This window comes from Dryobates pubescens, chromosome 5 (assembly GCF_014839835.1).
Source record: "Dryobates pubescens isolate bDryPub1 chromosome 5, bDryPub1.pri, whole genome shotgun sequence".
Classification (NCBI taxonomy): domain Eukaryota; kingdom Metazoa; phylum Chordata; class Aves; order Piciformes; family Picidae; genus Dryobates; species Dryobates pubescens.
Window position 1 is genome coordinate 23,163,898 of NC_071616.1, and position 20,937 is coordinate 23,184,834.

General features: G+C 37.7%; 1 protein-coding gene across 7 annotated transcripts in view; it reads right to left on the reverse strand.

Moving 5' to 3' along the window:
- Positions 1-447: 447 nt before the first annotated feature.
- Positions 448-20,937, reverse strand: part of KLC1 (kinesin light chain 1) — a 45,809-nt gene continuing 25,319 nt past the window's right edge. For 2 of the 7 annotated variants that reach the window (XM_054161782.1, XM_054161783.1), the window contains 9 exons: positions 20,247-20,420; positions 20,009-20,108; positions 19,128-19,177; positions 18,971-19,038; positions 17,569-17,677; positions 13,640-13,801; positions 8,252-8,382; positions 3,750-3,816; positions 448-2,403 (listed from right to left, as the gene is read on the reverse strand). In XM_054161782.1, the coding sequence (XP_054017757.1) occupies positions 2,338-2,403; positions 3,750-3,816; positions 8,252-8,382; positions 13,640-13,801; positions 17,569-17,677; positions 18,971-19,038; positions 19,128-19,177; positions 20,009-20,108; positions 20,247-20,420 (927 nt within the window). In that variant the 3' untranslated portion in view covers positions 448-2,337. Of the gene's footprint in view, positions 2,404-3,749; positions 3,817-8,251; positions 8,383-9,128; positions 9,771-13,639; positions 13,802-17,568; positions 17,678-18,970; positions 19,039-19,127; positions 19,178-20,008; positions 20,109-20,246; positions 20,421-20,937 lie in introns of those variants that run through there. The other 5 variants (XM_054161784.1, XM_054161786.1, XM_054161785.1 and 2 more) reach the window with 5 other exon arrangements.

Sequence of the window (20,937 nt, forward strand, 5' to 3'; positions counted from 1 at the left end):
TATTTACACAAGTTGGTCTTTGCGGGGGGGGGAGGAGGAGGGAGGGTTGGGGGGTTGTTTGTTGGATTTAGGTTTTTTTTAGAGAGGCTGCAAAACCAATTTTCCTTCAAAGCTGACAGATGGATGCAAAAAACACACCATTTTATTTTAAACGATTCCTTATTACCAAAGTGAGTTCTGTGTTCCAACAGTTCCGTGGGGTTTTTTCGGAAGCCAGATTTTAACTGTCTCCAAGTGAAACAGTGACTGCAGAACTGTGTTCCAAGGCCTGCTGAGCCACTCCTACGGCAGTAGCACCGTGCTGGTGTGACACAGGCTGATTGAAAGGGGCATTTGCAGTGAGTTTCTTGCCACACAGCCAGTGGGACAGGACAGTCACTGGCACAAGCTGTGCAGGGAATCAAGGGCTGCAGCAGGGCTCTCCTGTCAGGTGGACATCTGGCAGAGTTCCCTGGGCAAAGCTAGCTCAGTCAGGCTTTGTCCAGAGCACTGATTTCATCAATGGGTGCATATAACATGTTTTGCTTTAAGGGCAAAAGAAGTATATATTATGTATTTTTTTAATATAAAAAGCTCTTAATAAAAAGATTAAAACCCAAGAGTCTACATTACATGAGTATATATTGTTAGATAACTGAGCAACAATCTGTTCTTGCTCAAGTTCATTAATGAATTGCACTACTCTGTGCTAAACATTCTACACATTAGCAGCATCAGTCTCCCTGTTCCTACACTGTCTCTGTAGCAGGCACACCACACACAGCTTTCTTTAAAGAGATGCTAAATAAGGTACCTCCTGGTAAACACGTTAAGTGCATTACAGACGCAACTGTTTGCATCAGGTATTGTAACACAACTTAAAACCAGATGCAAAGCCAGTCACATATTCCTACAAGGTACTAATTCTAATTACTCTTCACAGCCTGTTCATACACTGAAACTTGCTTATGTCCCTGTGTTTTACCTCCTTCAGTTGGTGCTGACCTTGAATGAATATTCCAGCTTTTCCCAAAGTTCAGTTCCATTCGGTATTTTCCACCTCACAGCTACAACCACAAATACATTTGTACACACACAGGTGGGGGGGGGTTGACTTTCTTAACCAACCTCACGAAAGTAACAATTTTTACAAAAAAAAGAACAAAATTACAAGCTTTACAGAAAAGCAAAAGGTACTAGTGTCTATAAAACACTTTAGACAGAGATAGTTCCAGCAGCAGTCCTGTACACAGACAGCATATATATTTAACGCAAGTAGATTTAACATGGACATGTGGCCAAGCGAGTTCCTTGCCACTTACAGCCATCTAGAGCTTCCACTTGAGGCCCTTAGGATTTGAGTGGTCCTTGGCACAGAAGCTGCTCCACAGTGTAACAGCCTAGCGTGCAGTTGCCTGCTTCTGCTGCCATCAGCTATTACAGAAAAAGGCAGGATTTGGAATCATCATAAAGAAATGCTGGAGCACTTTCAGCAAACAATGGGACAGTGAATTCCAGTGAACAAGCAGGAAAACCAACCTGAGTCTTTGTTTCCCCAAGAGCAAGAGCAGCTGCTCTGGGACAGCTGCAGTCCAAAACGTCAATATTCTTCAAGGTAAAGGTCAATTTTCCATTTCTCCTGATCAACATGAACCATCCTGTCTCCATCAACTGTTGTGCCCTAAGACTTACATCTGTAAGTATCAAAGTCAGGGTCAGAGGTATTGCTATTCATGCTATCTATAGGTGATGGAACCCCAACCATCTCTTCTGGAAGATTTAATAGTCAAGTGGTTAAGTAAGCCATGGCTAAGTGCTGTTTTGCCAGCTCAGGTTTCTAAGGTCACAAGAATCAGTGGTGCAGAGGAAAGCCCCACCACCACAGTACGCACAACCTGAATTCTTACAGTAATGCACATACATTTATCCTCCTCTCATTCTAGCTCTGTATATATTTCCTGCTACACATTTAACTTTGCCTGTATTTTCAAACATCTTTGCATTTTGGTATGCTTTACACATGTTTGTATTTTTACCCCCTTTGTTTTTTTTTTTGGCTGCTGTAATATTCAGATCTATTAAAGAAATCAACCTAAGTAGCATGAATGGGAGCAGTGCAATGAGCAATACACATCTATATAGTTTTCCTTTAGAAGAAAATACCCACTAATGCTGTGTTTAAAATCACCCCTATTTAGAAAAGTAAAAACAGCAGTCCATTGGGTAAAAAAAAAACCACAAACCAACAAAATCTACAAAGTAGGTGTTCCTATACATAGTGATGAGGAACCAAAGCTTTGAAGGTCTCAGTGCTTCTTTATTCACAAAGGAATATTAGCTAGCTTCTGTCCAAGAATCTCAATGCGCCAAATCAGTATGACTGACACTCAGAGCTCTCGAGTCTGTCAGACAATTATTTCGTTCCTGTGTGAAGGGGAAAAAAAATCAAGTAAATAAATTAATCAGATGTCCAGGTAGTTCAAACACAGAGACACACACACACACAATTACTGGCTTTAACAAACAGGAACAAACAAATACAAGGAACTATGGAGAAGGAGCCTTGTTCGTGTTGGGTAGGGGGGCTTCCACACCAACCTTCCTTGTATATAATAAAAATCCTTTTCCCCAACTTTTAATCAGCAATACTGAAAGTCTCTTGCTATGTCTATGTACACCCTTTGCAGTCCTGACCCAAATCTTACCAGAAATGCAAGAGCCCATCTATGGGAATTGCCACGAGTGTCTATAGTGAGTGAACCACAAAAGTTCACAAGAAGTGAGAACTAATTTTAAGTCAAACAATAAACCACTCTTCTGGAAGTCGCATAAATTATATACAAAGGAGTCAGTTTAGGAGCACCTTGGCATTGCAGCTGCAAAGAATTGTGCTTTACCCTAGATTTTGGGGGTTTCGGCTGAACTTCACTCTAAGCAAAGTTTTGTGCACACTTTGCAGAGCACTGCCGTACGCTCACTAAAGATAATACACTTAAGACACCTCCCTGCCGCTCGACGGTGGAATGAGAGCCATACAGTTTGGCCTTTCTTGCTCCATGATGAAGACGCTCTCATACAATTTGGTTAGTACAGAAGCAATTTCATCTTCCTATAATTAGTTGTAGTTACTGTGTTAGTAAATGCAGTGTTTAGAATGCAGAACATTGCTAGCTTATTGGACAGTCTAAGGAACAGTGATTTATTAGGCAACACCAGGAAATGGTGAGTAGCAGTTGGGCACACCATGAACAGATAAGAAAAATAAGGTTTTGTACTAGCAGAAGCGTAACATAGATCAGACAAACTTCTAGAGACTGCTCCTGTACAACCTCAGAAACAAGTGAAGTCACATTTAAGGGGAATCTGAAAATGCAGAGTAATTAAGATGGTTTGGCCCTTTGCAATAAATGGGCCAAATACTTAGAAACTGGGCTATAAAAGCTCTTGTATTTTTAAGAGGCATTTACAAGAACATAAGATTCCAACAGACTCATATCCACTGTAATAGTTAGAAGCTTCAAAGCCAGATACTGCTTAGTATCATAAAAGCCAATGCTCTTTACTGGTTGGACTCCAGCACTTGCTGAAAGTTAGCATAATTCACCAGTGTTACAGGAACAATGCCTTAAGCATGTGCTGTAAACATCTTACTAAGATAGGATGTTGTCCATGACTAGGAGTTTGTTCTTTTCTTATCCATCATACAGTTTTTTTCTCTCAAACCCTACTAATGATAGCTAGTTTTGGAAGAGTATTGTAGGGCTTCTTACTTGAAAATGATCTTCAGTAGCCTTGCCACCCATGTTAAGAACATTCAGAGAACTGGCACGCTTCATGCTGCAACCAGGACAGTGAACATGCAAGGATAAACCGATCAGAATAGCTGAAAACTAACAGCTCTAAAACCACAAGTATCACAACGAGCAATGCACAGCTAAAGGAGTTTTAACAATGCCCCCACACTGGTCTGAGGGATACCTTTTAAGATATTTACGTAGCTTAGGTTTGTATTTGTTCTAAATAACATATAACAACAAAACAATTACAAACTCCTGAGAGCTTAAACATTTCAGGCAACTGATTTCACTTCAACTCAAAATCTCAATTTTAAAAGCATATCAAATTAACACACTGACTTTGCATCATTTGGTTATTAACTAACTCTCACTTTTGATTTTATGCAGCTTTGTGTAAAAGCATCAAAGTATTCAAACAGTTTAGGGGAAAAAAAAATAGTGAACCATTAGTAAGTTTGCCATGTAGGCAGCGTCTAACTGGGGGAAACTATGACAAACATTGGGTCAGTACTTCCTGCCTCTTCTAGCTAAGTCTCCAGGACCTATTTTGTACAGCATTTATTTAGAGCATTTCAAAGTGAAGCAAAACAAGATGGTTGCTGCTATGAACTCTTTTGGCTCTGAGCACTGGTAACAACAACCCGAGAATAGTGTATTGAAAGCAACAGGTAAGAGGGAGTGGAAATTAATTGCCTACACAGGAGTTAATGACAATCCAACTATCACAGCATTAACAGGAATATCCACTGCTGTTTGAGACAAGGATTAATACTTTATCTACATTTCTCAAACACAAACAAAATTTAATAAGAATATTTTAAAGTGTGTAATGGAATTCAAGATCAACCTTAAGACTCTTATCATCATGCTACCTACAACTGGAATGCCTGATGTCCTTTATCCCAAAATGTCTGGACATTACTTAGAAGGCTCTGTCTGCTTTGATTTTTCACTAGCTCTTTAACTATGTCAGAAATACTAAATGAGGGCTCTGAGTACATATTTGATTAGCTATTTGCAAGACAATGAGGCCCTAATCCTGCAGTGCTACCTAAAGCTTTAGGGTCAACTGGCTGACATAAAAGTTCCCAGTGCCTTCCAAAAACATGGAAAGGTTTATCCATACAGATCACATTAGATATTAACCAGTTTTTCTTTCTACTGAAGCAAGACTGTCAAAGTGAAGCATGAGTTTTAAATGCTTTCATAAAGCAAAGGCTTAGCAGAACAATGAACCAAAACACTAACAAACACAGGCAACAGCTGCCACTTAACATAAGCTTACCTAGCACTACAGCTGAACATTTCAAAAGCTAGAATGCACACAGTTTAAAATACTTGACATGAGTGTTAGCAACAACAAAGCAAAGACTCATGCATGGTATACACCTCTCATTTATTCAAGGAAACATGTACAACAGAGGTTATATGTGGAAGTCAATGTAAGTTAATCTGTAAAACACAAAGAAAATGTTATCTAAAACTCTCCAAAAGAGCGCAGAAGTTTATGGAAAACATTACAGGGAAGTGAAAAATCCACTGGTAAAAATTCACACAACTACTTTAGGTTCCTGCTGAAATGCAAATACATTTAAAACCACAAAACTTGTAACCATCCATGAGATAGCGGTTTGTTTGTGGGTTTTTTGTTTGGTTTGGGGGTTTAAGTTTTTCGTTTGGTGTTGGGGTTTTGTGGGGTTTATGGTTGGTTGGCTTTGGGTTTTTTTAAATAAACGTATTTAAGAACTTTAGTTTGGCAAATGCACTTCTAATTCCCTCCATGTTAGAAACAGGACTGCACAAGGAGCATGCAATTGTTTTTTCTTGTGCATAAGTAATAGCAGTAATAAAAGTGGAGGCTTTTTTCCATCGATTCATAGAATGGTCTGGGTTGGAAGGGACATCCGAAGGTCATCTAGTCCAACACCCTGCTCTTAATTTACAAATCTTACTTTTTAAAAGTAAATAAGAAATAAAACTCAAACTCAACAGTAATTAAGCCAGCTTCAATTATTACTGAATTCTAAAATACTATAAGCACCTGACATCGTGCTTCAGGCAACATATCTCTCAAATAACAGTTCTTATGAGACTTGATTCTTTAAAACCAAGTAAAAGCCTTTTTGACAAAGAGCAACTTCCCTGATGAGTTTTCACTTTATTCCCTTCGGCCTTCTTTATCAAGCAGGAACGTGAATACTAAGTATTTCTTTCATTCTGTGATACTGATGTATTTCTGTTTTGAGTATTCCTCATTCACAACCATACCCACACTGCCAGTAACTATTTGCAGAAGCACAGAGCAAGTTACAGGTGTGAATCCAGGCAGGGAAAACAGAGGCATATTGGTAAAGAGAGAGGAAGGTAAGTCCTCTGCCTCGAGCGGGTGAGTCTTCCACCTACACTGGCTGACTTCATAACAAAAATGACTGATGTATTTGTTATGTCAGTATTGCAATATTCAGCCACTAGACGCACTAAACCCAAAAGGTCTGCATAGTACAAACTGAATATCCCTGTCATTAAACTGAAAAAACAAACAAATACATTACTGAAGTTTCTTCAGAAAAAAGAAATCAGAATTACTTTTTGGGAAATCAATATATACAGCTATGCTTCAAGATCCACAGCCAGTGTTTAATACTAGGAATCTCTGCAGTTGTTGTTAGAACCAGGCAATATAAATCAAGATTTTAAAACCTCTGTATTTTACAAGAAGAGAAACTGCAATATTTACTCATCTTTCACACTCAACATGCATACCTACATAAAAGCCTCTCAAGGCAATATACTTATTACAAGTTTTAAGAATGAATTATTCTTTGACAACTACAGTGACATCTGAAAAACAGAAATATTTTATCTAAAAAGGGAAAGCCAAAAAAGTACTGTTTTATTTTTAAGTTTGTTACACATCAGTGTCTTTAGATGAGGAAATCTGGTGATACAGACCCCACAGTATAATTAATGTTAATATGGAAAGGTCATTTCTGCTTTGATGGAATAACACTGCTGAAGTGCAGACAAAAAGGCAGAGGAGTTCTTACAGCACACTGCAAAGCCAAATGTCTTGTTATACGTAAGCGTAATTTTCTACAGCTATAATCACAAGAGTTAATTTATCTGCAGGAAAAGTTAGCTTTACTTACTACAGAGAGTAAGTTGTAAGATACTGAAAACCTTTCCATGTCTCACAAAAATGAGGAGAAAATGCAAGATTAGCTATGAATAAATGTATCTACCCGTGCCAGAATACACCTGAGCTACAATGTATGAACTCTGGACAGAACTGAACAGAAACAGGAAATCAACATCTAAAAATGTTGATACTAAAGAAAAAGAAGGAATCCCTTTTGGTTATTCCAGTTTGCATTTGCTTGTTTTCCCTAAATCATTCGACATTTGTGTCTTTCCTCCTTCTATATCACATGCTTTTCAGTTTACTCCCAATCTGTCAACTCAGAGGCAGTTCTTAATGATGCATCAAAAACCACAGAAGTATTTTTGACCTTGAATTGGATTCAGTGCCTTCAGCTTCAAGTCTCTGGTAGTCAACAGTAAAATTTAATTACCAAATCAGCCTGAATTTGTCTCCAGGTCCTTGTCTCAGGTACTACCATCATCATCTACTATATTATTCATATTCCATCAGAAGACTCTCCAAGTTCTAGAGTTTAAAGTGTAAATTCACATTGTCATTTCCTGTCAACTAAGTGAGTTCCAGTTTTACACAGCAAGGGAGGAAAAATCCTGCCAAACTGATAGCGATTATGTTGGGGAACACCCACAAATGCTATTATGAATAACAGTAGTACCTTTTAATGTCTCAACTTCTCTACAGCAGACAAAGATGATTACTATTTTATGCATTTATTAGAAATATTATGTACATCCAAACCCATAATGATATGGCAAACAGGAAAGAGCGAGAAGTCAGATTAATTTTAGACTTTTGACATTGATTTCACAGAGGTCAAAATGTCAGTGAGATGCACAACTAGGTTCAAGTTCTCAACATTTTCCTCCACTCTCTGAAACCTGGATTTCCAAAACAGAAACTGAAAAGGGCTGTTTATATCCACAGCAATACATAAAGTTATCTCAAGAACATATCAAGAATGTTAGTTGTGAGTTTACTGTATTTAAGCTTTTATTGTAAAAAAACCAGAAACATTTATTATACTTCACTGCTGTGTGAAAAGGAGAAACAGGTGACAAACATTTACTGATACTCCTATGAGATTTTTCTATTCTTCAAATAGCTGAAGCAGTAGAAAGGGAAAAAACAACACTGTTAAAATTGAGTTAACTCTTAAAAGCAAATACAGTTCTGGTTTTATCTCTCTTTAAGACAGAAATATCTATGATGTGCAGTAAGCTAAGCAAAGAAGAATACACTGCCCTTGGTACTGCCCTAGGCTACAGTGGGGGCACAGAAGGAAGGCACACCAGCACAGCTAAGAATAGATAATTACCCTGGGTTCTTTGGTTCACTGTCTCGTGAACTTCCTCCCTTCAGCTTTCTAACCAGCTTCTCACTGCTCCGTCTAATGGAAGCACGAAGTTTGCTAAAGGAACCACTGCGTTTTAAAGATCCAGTGCCATCCTGAAAAAAATTGAACAAATGTGAAAGTGCAAGAGGTTGCTGCCCTCCCCCAAACCTGGCTCAAAACCATTTCATTTATGAAACTGTTCTGTTTAGATTGCTATTAATATAGACGTGGTACAATTACCGAAACACAGGACATCAGGGAGCTATAACTTTACCAAAACAAAAGGTTCCTTCTGAACTGTAACAAAGATTTCCAAAAGGTGAAGCCATGCTCAAGCCATGATTCAAAAACCAGTAAATCCCCAGCGCAGCAGTCAAACCGTTCACCACCACCTTGTTACCAGCTCATGAGCGCAGTGTGGCTAACGCAGTACAAGCCTCAAGCAAAAGCGTTCCACCGGTCTAAGTAAAAAACCAACTGTTTCTTTTTTCTACATGCCTGCATTACTTGTAAACATGTCTGTTTAATCCTAAAACCCTTAAACAAAAATCTTTCTTACAAGAAACATGAATGGCTAAGCTCCTAGCCTTCATTTTAACTTTCACCAAAGAAAACTTACAGCACAATGGAATTACTTTTTCATACGTTTCATTCACATTTGCCACTGCTGTGCTGATCCAAAGAAACTTCCAGCTAATCACAATTCTGTATTTTGCTCTTAAAAAAGCAACCCTAAACACTACAGTTTAGTAAGATTAGAAGTGACCACTTCTTATTTCATAGAAATCTTAGGTGATTATTAGAGAAAAATTGTAAAAGAAGAAAGTAAAGTACTACTAAGCAGACAAAGACAGACACCTGAGTTGGAGTGAGTTTATTAGAAGTTAGAAAGACAAATACACAAATCACTGAACACCAAGATTAGTAGAGAAAAGCATAATTGCCCAAATCTCACACAAAGACTAAACAGCAATGCTACTTTAGAATAGTCGTAAGAGAAGACATCCAGAGTTCCATATTGATGTTAACCATATAGTAGGTCTCTAAATACATTTTAAAGCACTTGGAGAACATGCCTTACTTTTACTGATTTGGTTTTTCTCCCGTAAAGATCACCATCATGCCATTTCAATAATACCTTGTGTGATATTTTTAACTACCTTTTTTCCATAGTGAACAGCTACTTATAAAGTTCATTGTAACTTGTTTGTTTTCATTTTTGTTTGTTTTTTACTAATGTATTACACAGCAAATGGTTGTAATAACATTTTGTATGACTAGATACATAGCTGGCAAAGCTACACATGTACAGAGATAGAAAACCAGAAGAGACACCAGCACTGAAGGAATGGCCAGTTTACAGGGAAGTGTAGCTCTAACAAGAATCTTAAGGGGGTTGCTAAAACACAGCAGTCAGTACTGAAGAGAGAAGTTAAAGCTTGAAGATGGTGCACGCCCGTCATGCAGGAGACAGTATAAGAATCACAAAAGGCATCTAGGCCTGTCAGAAATGGAGAGAGAAAAACTGAATGAAACTGTTGGGAAAAATTCAACAGTTTTCAATGTTGAACAGTTATGGTTACAGTATTTCTAGGTCAAACAAATTTTTCTGGTGTATTCAAACTGTCCTTAAGGAAAACGCGCAGGCCTTCGCAATTAGCAGAAGGTTCATCTTTGTATGGTTTTGCCTATGGGACTACCGCATGACATGCAACTTACGGATGAGCGTGAATGATGCTGCGCAGTAAGGTAGCATTTGTATGAAGCACAAAACACCTTTAAGAAGGGGTAGCTTTAGTATTACATTTTGTAAACAAAGAAAGGATTTTATTTGTTTTGGCTGACGTTAACACAGAAATAAAGGAAACAAACAAATAAAAAACAGAATCAGAAGAAAGGAACAATTCACGGTGCATTCATTTCAGCTTTAACTTCTGTCAGGAATTTCCTTCAAACAAAAGTGCAAGAAGAGAAGTGTTCTCACCTAACCTCCAGACAAAATTCTGTTTCACTCCTTTGCTCACCTTGTGAATATTTTGTGTGTATGTATACACACACACACACACAATCAAAGTGTAAACTTCTATACCTTCTCTAATGCAGCAATGAAAGCTGAAAGAATCCAACCCAAATACAAGCCATGGTTCAATTTACATGCTTTTCACTCTCAGTGTCAAGTACAGAAACTATTACTGATAATATTAAGGTAACAGTTTTGAGAGCCCTTAGCTGTAGCAACTGGAATGAACAACAATTACAATTATTCCTGCAAATGGCAAAATGCCTTGCCGCCAAGTGATTACAAGATGAAAATGTAGCTGTTTATGTTTCACGTTAAATTGTATCTATTGTTCTCTCTTTTAAACAGAGACTTCAGCTTTGCAGGATTCAGTAAACTGAAATCTAAACTCCCATGAGAAGTATGCGATGAGTGAAAAGGCTCAGTATTCATACAGTCTTATACTAGTGATGCTGCAGCAGTGATAAGGATTCAATGAACAAAGGCAAGATGAATTTGATAGATACAGACTGTAACTTTTTTTATGCTAACTAGCACATTAGGCATAAGCACACAAGCTTTTGGGTACTATCAACCTGAAACAGAAACACTGAACTTCCCAGTTAAACACCGATTGTGTGACTAACGAGACACCTCTAAAACATGAGCCTAGGATAAAAAAAACAAATAGTAAAAATTCCTAAATCCAGTGTGAGCAAACAAAAACAAAAAAACCCCAAGCAAACAAAAAAAATCAAACATAGCTATGTCTATAGCAAAGATTAATTGCTGATTTTTATGCCACTCAGACTGAGAATCACCTTATTACTTTTACTTACATCTCCCCACCATTATCATCTCCTGCACTTTGCAGTTGCCTGCCGCAATGCTGCTCTGGCTGCCTGACACTTCACATAAAAGAAGAGTGACTCCTACCAGCTAGTCTGTAGTAGGGAAATTTATTGCTTTCATATCACGCCCGAAAGTGGTCTGACAGGCCCAAAAGCTTGTCTTCTTGCAGTATATAGTTTAGAAAAATCAAAGATACTTACTCATACTAAAAACATAATTATTCTATCAGGATTCTTATCTGCCTTGCACCTGACTTGAAGATCAACCGAAGTACTCCAATTACAGATATCCACTGTCATTTTTAATGTATGAACAATTTAAGGAATAAAAATCTTGATATTTTTACCCTGAATTTTTAAGACCAAGTTATTCTTTGCAGCCAAATATCCTTGGTTAATTTTAAGGGACAAAGTTTATACAGAACCTGTAAACATGCACATGAACCTCAGCATGTTCATTTTAATAGTTAACAACAGGTTTACTTACAGTAGGAATTTTGGTTCTTTTTGGGAGAATGTAAACCACTACATCAAAGAATACAATGCTTACTAGTGATTGCATTCCATAGGGAAGCCAATCAGTAGATCTTCCAAGGTAATTTGGGTATTTTTTTTTATTTGTTGCTTTACAAACACCACCTGCTCTCTGATAGCTAAGAAAAACCAGTCAGCTTGACCACTTCAGAAGAATTTAAAGGCAAAAGGCAGGCCTCTCTTCAGGCTCTGCTCATAGAAGTAACTGCCCAATAAAAAAAAAAAAAAAGCAAAACCCAAACACTAACCACCTCTATTTCATGAATCAGAATATTTTGTCTGGAGGGAACACACATGGGTGAAAAAACCAATTACACAATATGAAGTAGAGGAAAGGATAGCACTGACATAGGAACACCAGGCAGGATAGAGGGAGAGTGAGTTGCCCACTTCATGTAAGACATGTAATACAAAATACCAAAAAAGAAATCATGAAAATGAGAATAAAGCAATCCCACTTTAGCATGCTAAAAAAGAGAGAAGTCTGTTTGCCCTGAGAGGTCAAAATTTAATTTTTCAGATCAACAAATGTTATCACCAAGTTTGATTCAAGTTATCGACCTAGAAATACTGTTTATTGCTTTTCCACAGAAGGCCCTTTAAATCCAAACCCTGCATGCTTGCTTAATTAATGTCAATAACAGAAAAACGTTTAATCCATTTAGAACATATAGTCATGCAAAGTCAAGCAAAAATTAAAGGAGTACAGTACACAGTTCTAACACTGAATGGGCAAAATGAGAATTAAAAAGGAGTTATCCAACCTTACTTTGGCTTTATTAATGATGCAGTGTTATTCACAATAGATGCTGATTGACTGTCTTGGCACTGAAAACACCAATGCCAAGAAAATAAGAGACAAAAGCAAAGATGGAAAGAAGATTCTCCTTTAAGACTAAAGCATATGAATTTTATCAGGGTTTCTTTGGAACGCTAAACGGTCTCATGTGGCTAAAATAAGGAACAAAAAGATTGCTATGGCAAGAGAAAAGAAACTTCAGAACACTCAATATTGCAAAGTAGGCTACTTCCCCTCCCATAAAGCAAAAGCAGGCAACACCACTTTTATAAATATAATAAAACTGCAGCTGGGAGTTAGTTACATCCCATTGCTAGCAAGGGAATAAAGCATGGGAAAGCTGGTGACAGAAGCGAACAACTACATCAGCCACATCACTAACTGGGAGCTTGCACTTTCTAGTTAAACAAAACCAAGGAAAATGCGTATGTAATCACATTATATATGTAGTTTTATTTTATGACAATTAGTGTATACAGTGTAGTCAATATATGGGAAACAAATACAAACTACTTCTGATTCCCAGCAAATTTTAAGCAAGGGAAGCAGTATTAGTAGTTCACTTAAGGAATGTGAAATTACGAGCATTGTTGTGTGAGGGCACTGCCCCTTCAAACGGATTGTAGAGCAGCTTGAAAAGTTACTGTGCTTAAGGAGGAGATTGTCATTATTTGTGTTAGTCTGGTCAGTTTAATTTACTCTAAAACTGCTAACACAAAATACACCTCCACAGCAAACTTTCTTTGCAATCCCAGCAGATGCAGTATTTTTAAGGAAACATTTAAAATACACATATGGCATCAAAAGGACGAAGGCAAACGTTAAGTTAATTGCCAGAATATTTCTACCAGTAAAAAGAAAACACTGACAAGCAACCGCACACCAGACCATCACCAGGACATTCAATCAGCATTAAACAACTTAAGAGTTAAATACAACTGCTTGATATTCTTGAAGAAATGTCACCGTTGAGGACAACAACAGAAAGGATGTTTTAAAATGTTTAAATATTACCATTTTTTACATCATGTTATGGTAAACAAAATGTTAATAATCCCTTAATTGATTACAAAATGCAAAGTAGATCATCCAAGAAAACACCGAACAGAGGGTGGCTGGTGCACGGACAACCATTTTTGTCACAGTGACACTTTATCTAGGCTATTTTAACTGTGTACTGTACTTACCCCATTCCATTCTACGCTCATACTCACTTCCTCGCCTCCGTCGGGACCACTCTCGTACTTTACCACATCAACGTTGAGGCTTTCTCGGCTTCGCCTTTTTTCTATGCTCTCAGGGTCGTTCAGCACTTCAGCAACTCTCTGTTTATGAACATTGTCAAGACCCTGAGAATTAGATAAAATGGGGAAAAGTTTCCTTTTATCACAAGCTGTATTAACCTACAACTTACACACAATAATAGTGTCAAGTCAAAACAAGTCATAACTCCATCCTGGTTTCACAGGGCAGTTGAGTTGTCCTTTATACACTGTGGGAAGCAACATAGCATGAAGTGGGTAGTTTGGGAATTCAGTGACTTGCTGTTCTTTTCTTCATCCCCTACACTTGCTAAAGTCTTACAGTGTTTGTGTCACCCACCTGAAGCCATCCAGCCACCAGCTTAATATTTAAGTAATTTATAGATCATGAACAGTCAATCTAATCATAGTTTTCCACCTACCAAATGGTGCAGTATTCATCCACATTTGGAAAGAACACTGCAGGTGTCTGAATATCTAAGATACAGGTTGTATTATTTAAAAATACTGACACAGTAATATAATTTATCCTTCAGAAAGGAATCAAATGGAAAATCATAGTATCATAGTATCAGTCAGGGTTGGAAGGGACCACAAGGATCATCTAGTTCCAAGCCCCCTGCCATGGGCAGGGACACCCCACACTAGATCAGGCTGGCCAGAGCCTCATCCAGCCTGGTCTTAAACACCTCCAGGGACGGGACCCCAACCACCTCCCTGGACAACCCATTCCAGGGCTTCACCACTCTCATGGTGAAGAACTTCCTCCTCACGTCCAGCCTGAATCTCCCCACCTCCAGCTTCATTCCATTCCCCCTAGTCCTATCACTACCTGATATCCTGAGAAGTCCTTCCCCAGCCTTCTTGTAGGCCCCCTTCAGATACTGGAAGGCCACAATTAGGTCACCTTGGAGCCTTCTCTTCTCCAGACTGAACAGCCCCAACTCTTTCAGTCTGTCCTCATAGGAGCTCCTAATAGAACAGACTATATGCTTGCTTTCTGTTCAAGAATGACCATCCATTACCAAACAATCCTTTAAGTATCTTAAAAGGGCTGAAATATCTTCTGTGAAAACCCTACACTACAAAAATAAGGTAAACTGTTAAGCAGAGGAGCTAGAAAATAGTTAGGCTCAAATCATACTTGTTTTTAGTTCCATCATCTTTGTAACAAACACCTCCACATCATAAATGGTATTTGCTGGCAAGAAGTGATCCCAGCCAAAAGCCTTACATGTAAGAAAATACCCTGCACATGTTTCACCATGCAGCATTATCAGCAAATGCAGCCAGAGACTTGTGCAACAAATCCATAAAGTCTACCACAACAAAGTGAGAATTATACCAGAGTTCTGCTTAAAAGTAAAGTACATGAACAAGAAGGAAAGTTGGTTTAACGGCATATAGAAATCAGGCTCTTGGTTCCCATACAGCTGCTTTTCACTAACTGAAGAGCAGAGCAGCCCTCCCTAATGGAATTCTACACACAAGGAAGCATGAAACTAACATGTAATGGTCTTGTATGTTCACTTCCACCTGGCTGTATGGAGCAGAAAATTTGCTGCAACCCTCAAACAGTAGAGAAGCACAGGCTCAAAATGACTTTTGCACTAGTCTTTTCCAGGCTCCAGGCTCTGTTCCAAAGCTATTGTCTCTAATTTATCTCACACATTAAAAATAACTAAAGAAACAAAAAAGGGTCAGGTAACTGCACCTTCCCAGTTAGTTTGATTCTGTCACAAAAGATGAAGGACAAAGAAGCTCACATATAGATCCCAGGAGCTAAAGCAAACAAAAGAAGCATGAAAGAGAAAATAGTCTGTGGAGGACTGACACTTTTCCACACCTGTGAACAAAAGTACCTCTCTCTTTGCTTTTAGCTTAAAATGGGAAATGCATTCACCCTGTCTTTAATGGTGTAAAATAAAAAGGTAGTGTTAAATGCTTCTAGTATGAGTCTTGTTTCCTGCATGTCAAAACCTAGTGCTGTGTGTAATGTGATATATTATGGTACAAGGGTATAGGGGTATGTGATGCACCAATGAAAATTTGAAGCATGTTAACAAAATAAAGTAGGCAGCAGCAAACTTCCATCAGGGTCCATGGAAAAAAAGAAAGAGAAACTTTTTGTAATGGTACAAGCAGGTCAGAAGTGGACTGATTAAACAGGTACTCTCACAGGGATTCTAAAAGGGATTCTCCAAAAGCAAGTTCCTCCCATCAACAATTCCCAAATAACCAATTCCAAGCTTCCTAGTAAAAATATGAACTTGAAAAGCTGGTGCTCTGGTTTGGTTTTTTTATATATATATTTATAAAAAAGGAACAAAAATAACTACATGCTAAGTTTTCTTCCAGTCTTCTTATTACTATGATATTATGCAATTAAAAATGGTTGTGTCTGTTCACAGTAAAAAATGATCATGTGTAGTGGCAACAATAAAACTAAGAACTAAAGCAAATAGGTTAAGATGAAATGCATGTTCATTTCTTATTCTCAAGCCACATTTGAATGACAACACTGAAAATAAACCTTCAGTACAAGTATGTGAAAAGTCACCCTCAGTAAAATAAAGTATCTCTATCGACTATTTCCACCCAACTCTCAAATTTTCCTTGCTGAAGAATTCTTCTCCCAGATTCATAGCTGTCTCTTACCAGTTTCCTCACTTTTATATGGCAAACATGCACAAGTTTTCCATCACTTGTGGAATAAAGAACTTATGCCACCTTCTATCAAAGGAAACTGTTGTTGCTATCACTAGAAGAGCATGAGATTTTTGCCAGGAACATTTTTACTATCTCCCTTTTACAGAAATCTACTTTTATATACATCAAACACTGCAGTACCATTCTCTAAACACAACTTCAAACCAGGACATTATTAGTAAAGATGAGGTCCGTCCTCTAAGGCAGTTTACTTGTATGCAGAGTTTGAGTTTAGAATTTTACATGGATATATAGGAAAATAAACTACCACAAAACAAACTACTTCTGAGAAAGACACAAATGTCCCATTTACCACTGCATAAAAATGAAATTAAAATTGAACTTTCCAAGTTGTTGGTTTTTTTAAATTCACTTGTACTTTCTGGGTTCCTTTTCCATTTTGACCCTGACAACCCCTATTTACTTGTCCAGTCCTATATACCCTTATAGAAGACATTGTATCAAATAATCCAAAAGGGAAAGGAAAAACAAAAAGGCAGTAATTCCCAGCAAATACTCTGTCCTGCATTCTAAGATGGAGAAAGGGTTACTTTAACAGATTTGAGAGCACAGAGACAGCAAAGAACTTCTACACATCAAAGAGTAACAGCCCCGCCTCAAACCGTAATATTCATCCCATGGGTTTTCTAAAGTAACAGAAAAAGCAACTGATACATTTATAATGCTCTAAAGGTCTGTGCCAGTCAGTCAGTTGTAAGCAGAAACAGAACATTTGTTAAGTTTGACAGCTCCTTATTAAAAATAGAACAGCATTAATGGCAAAGGAGATTCAGCAGAAAGTCTACAGTTCCCCCCCAGATAGTCTCTCTCCCAGGGCACATAGCCAGTTGAGGACTGCTGGCCAGCACAGTGTTTTCCTCTCTTCAATTTTCCACATAATTTCACCCCCAATTTGAATCACATCTCCAGTACGTGGTGCCAGTGCCCTAGTAATCAACCAGTCTGCAAGCATTAAGATGTTATCGGTTTTATTAGTAGCTCAGACTGAAATTGGAGGACAACAGCAAGCACCAGACACTGACTAGCTAGAAATGTCTATACTCTGTATGTATGTAAGATACTGAAGCAGCAAATCTGCAAGGCCACAACGCAGAAATATCATTAACACAAATTTTCATACTTGCCTGTTTACGAGATCTCATTGCCGCCTCTTCTAATGTTTCAGCAGCTTCAAATTTGCCCTGTCGTCTGTAAAGTGCCCCAAGGTTCTTTAAAGTAGTTGTTACTGTTGGACTATAGAAAAGACACACAAAAGTAGTTTTTATGTGTATCATAAACACGTACACCAAACTCTTCTCAACTCACAAACTAATAAAAGCTTAAATTACTACAGTATTTATCATATTTTTGTAATTACTTAATAAGTTTCTTGAAACATACCATGCTGTACTTCATGTACATTGAAGGGTCTTAACAGCCTTTTCCACATTCATTAACAGCTACCATGATTAATCAACAGCCCTGAAACTCAAAGTCAGTAACTAGCCTCTACATTCACTCAAGAGAAAGCTGGAGCGCTACACCCTTGTGCTTCTCAGATGCATCTCAAGTTGAAAATTTAGCTCAGTCCAAATGTTTCCAAGTGAATAATTCTGAAGCTTCCAGAAAATAAAATCACATATTCCATTACCAAGTCTCACACTCTGATAGGACATCTTTGTTTCAATGATACAATGAGAATTAGCTCAGTCACTGTATTATTGTCCCAGTAACAGCAGAGAAAAGATTTCCCCATGCAGTAGAATGAACTAGTACATGAAAACCAGACAAGCAAAATGTATGTAATTCGGAATTCAGGATGGAGCGGGGGGAAAAAGAGCAGATTTCAACAGTACAAAGGTTCTGTTGCTTGTTAAATATAAAGAATTCTAACACTGAGGAAGCAAATAATCTCTCACTGAGCATTGGTAGGGGCAGGTTTTTTTATGCTACCACCTGCACGTTAAAAAAGGCAGTTACAGAACAAAATTCAAGCAATGAAAAAATATTCTACCACCACATCTCCAAGTCCTTGTTTCTCTTCCGTTCTAAAGTAAATGTTTTCACTCACACAAAACTATATTCCTCATACTTTAGAAATTTAAATAATGCTGAAGTATGGCAGTTTAATTTCGTTTTCTTGTGCCAGCTAGAAAACTTGAAGCTCAGTTATTCAGAGTCTCCTTTTTGCTCCCGGCCCTTTGTAGAGGTCTTGCTGGGGCAGGCAGCACATGTATGCCAACCAATGGAATAAAAAGAATGAAAAGTGACCTATGCTTCTATGTGAGAGATTGTCAAGAGCACAACTGGCAAACTTTTATACCACTTACTCGATCTAACCAGTCTAGATTAAAAGCAGCCTTGGGACTTGAAAACTGCTACTGTGTTCCTGAAACCCAATCTTGGAGCCTGAATTTTTAACACTACCATTTTTTTTCTAGTCCCAAGCAAGCAGCTTGTTTGGTTTAACTTTTAAAGTTGCTTTAATCTGACAGCCCTGGACACTGAGTATTGCCATGTGGTTTGTCCTGTACAGAAATTACCCACCTGTCAACTTTGCAGGCTTTGTACCAGCCACCATATTCTCCAAAAGATGTGCCATCTTTCTGCTTTCCCTAATTAAAAAAAAGAGTAGTGTTGAAGAAAAATAACTGATTGGTAACTTTAATAGGTAAAAGCTCAAAAAAAATTACAATGGCCTTACTTTGCATTCTTCCCTCTCTTCTGCATGCATCCAAATAGGCTTATTTTCATCTGATGAAGGAGAAGGAAGTATTAGAGAAACACAGAAACAACAAACTATTCTGAAATAAAGTTGCAAACCAGGAAATTCTACTATTACCATCCAAAAAATGCTTATTGTCCATAGTAGAGGCAGCAGATAAACAAACATGCACCACTTCTTTTACAGTTTTATAATTCTGTCTTCAATCTTATCAGAACTGAGAAACAGTTACTTCTGAGAAGCTTTGAAGTATGTGCTGCCATCGATTTGTCACATGCCTACTTCGGTGCTAGAAAGATGCATTTCTTTCTTTTATCATAATTGTTTTGACATCTACTAAGTGGTGCATATGCTACTGGCATGGAATGCAACGCAAATTCCTCGCTGACTTGTAGTTGGTAAAATGCATTTAACTTTAGCATACAGTGAAATTCACAATATAAGGCTGTTTTCCCCATTCTTCAATGGAGGTCTCGTATTAACAATGTATTTATTTTATCATTAAAAATCCTTCACTGACATTTTCTGTGACTGGAAAGTCATTTTTCTGCTGCCATAAAACTGCCAAAATTTGGTTTAGTTGGGGTTATGATAAATGATGCCTGAAATGCAATCCATAAAACATAAGCCTATCCAGTCTACTTCATGTAAGAAAAACTCTCCTTCTGAATCAAATGCTACTGCTGTATCTAACCACTTTCTTCTGATGAATGTAGTTCAACACATACATAACATCATTTTTTAAGTCTACCTCATGCAAACAACAACTGTAATCAGAATGCCATTCACTTTTTCTAGATTTTGTTTCATAATAACCACAAAAATGAGACACACTTAAATCTAGGGACTCAATGTCTTACCATCTACAGAGCCGAATTCCCGTTCATGAGCACGAGTAAGAATCTCTTTGTATAAAGTTTCCGCTTGCTTAAATTTGCCCTGTTTTAGGTAGCAGGAAGCCTAGAAACAAAATGCCCCCCCAAAAGGAATGAGTACACAGTTTTATTTAGCTTGATAAATAATAAATACATGCTGAATAAAGATGCACTTCCTCAGAAAATTTTATTTTTTCTTAGATTTTCTTTATAAAAGGCTTACCAGGTTATTCTTTGTTTTTGCAACATTTGGATCATCTGGTCCTAGCTTAGTTTGGTAAATTTCCAGCGCCCTCTGATAGTAGTATTCAACCTCCTCATATTTACCCTGGTTCTGGCATAGTAAAGCCAAGTTATTGAGTTGTTTGGCAACATCAGGATGATCCTTCCCCAGGACCTGGAAAAGAAATGTCTCATATTAAACATTCTCCAGTCAAGTCAGAGTTTAGAAATGCATCATTTAGCAATATCCTGCTAGTTTGCACTCCTCATCAACTGCACATGAGGATGACAAAAGCAAAATTTGCATTTGAAATATATGAAAAATGAGTCAACTCTCTTGCAAACTGAAAGTGTTGCAGAACAATTTTAACAGGAATAATATAAGTAGTAGAACATTATGCAGAACGTATTATGTAAAGCCTGAAGATGCAGGTATTCAGTCTCACAGACTAAATATCCACATAGCCACAGAATAATCAACCTTAAAATATTAATGATGTTTCATTTTTAATTCCGATGCTCTTGTCAAATCAAGATTACCTAACCATCAAGAGGGAAAGAAAAAGGTAAAGAAGGTTAATTACCAAATACAGAATTTAAAATATACCCTGAGTGCTCTGTAGGCCCACTGGAATTCACTACTGTTTTGAATTTCAGACACTGGTAACTACTAGGGCATCGCTAATTCTGTG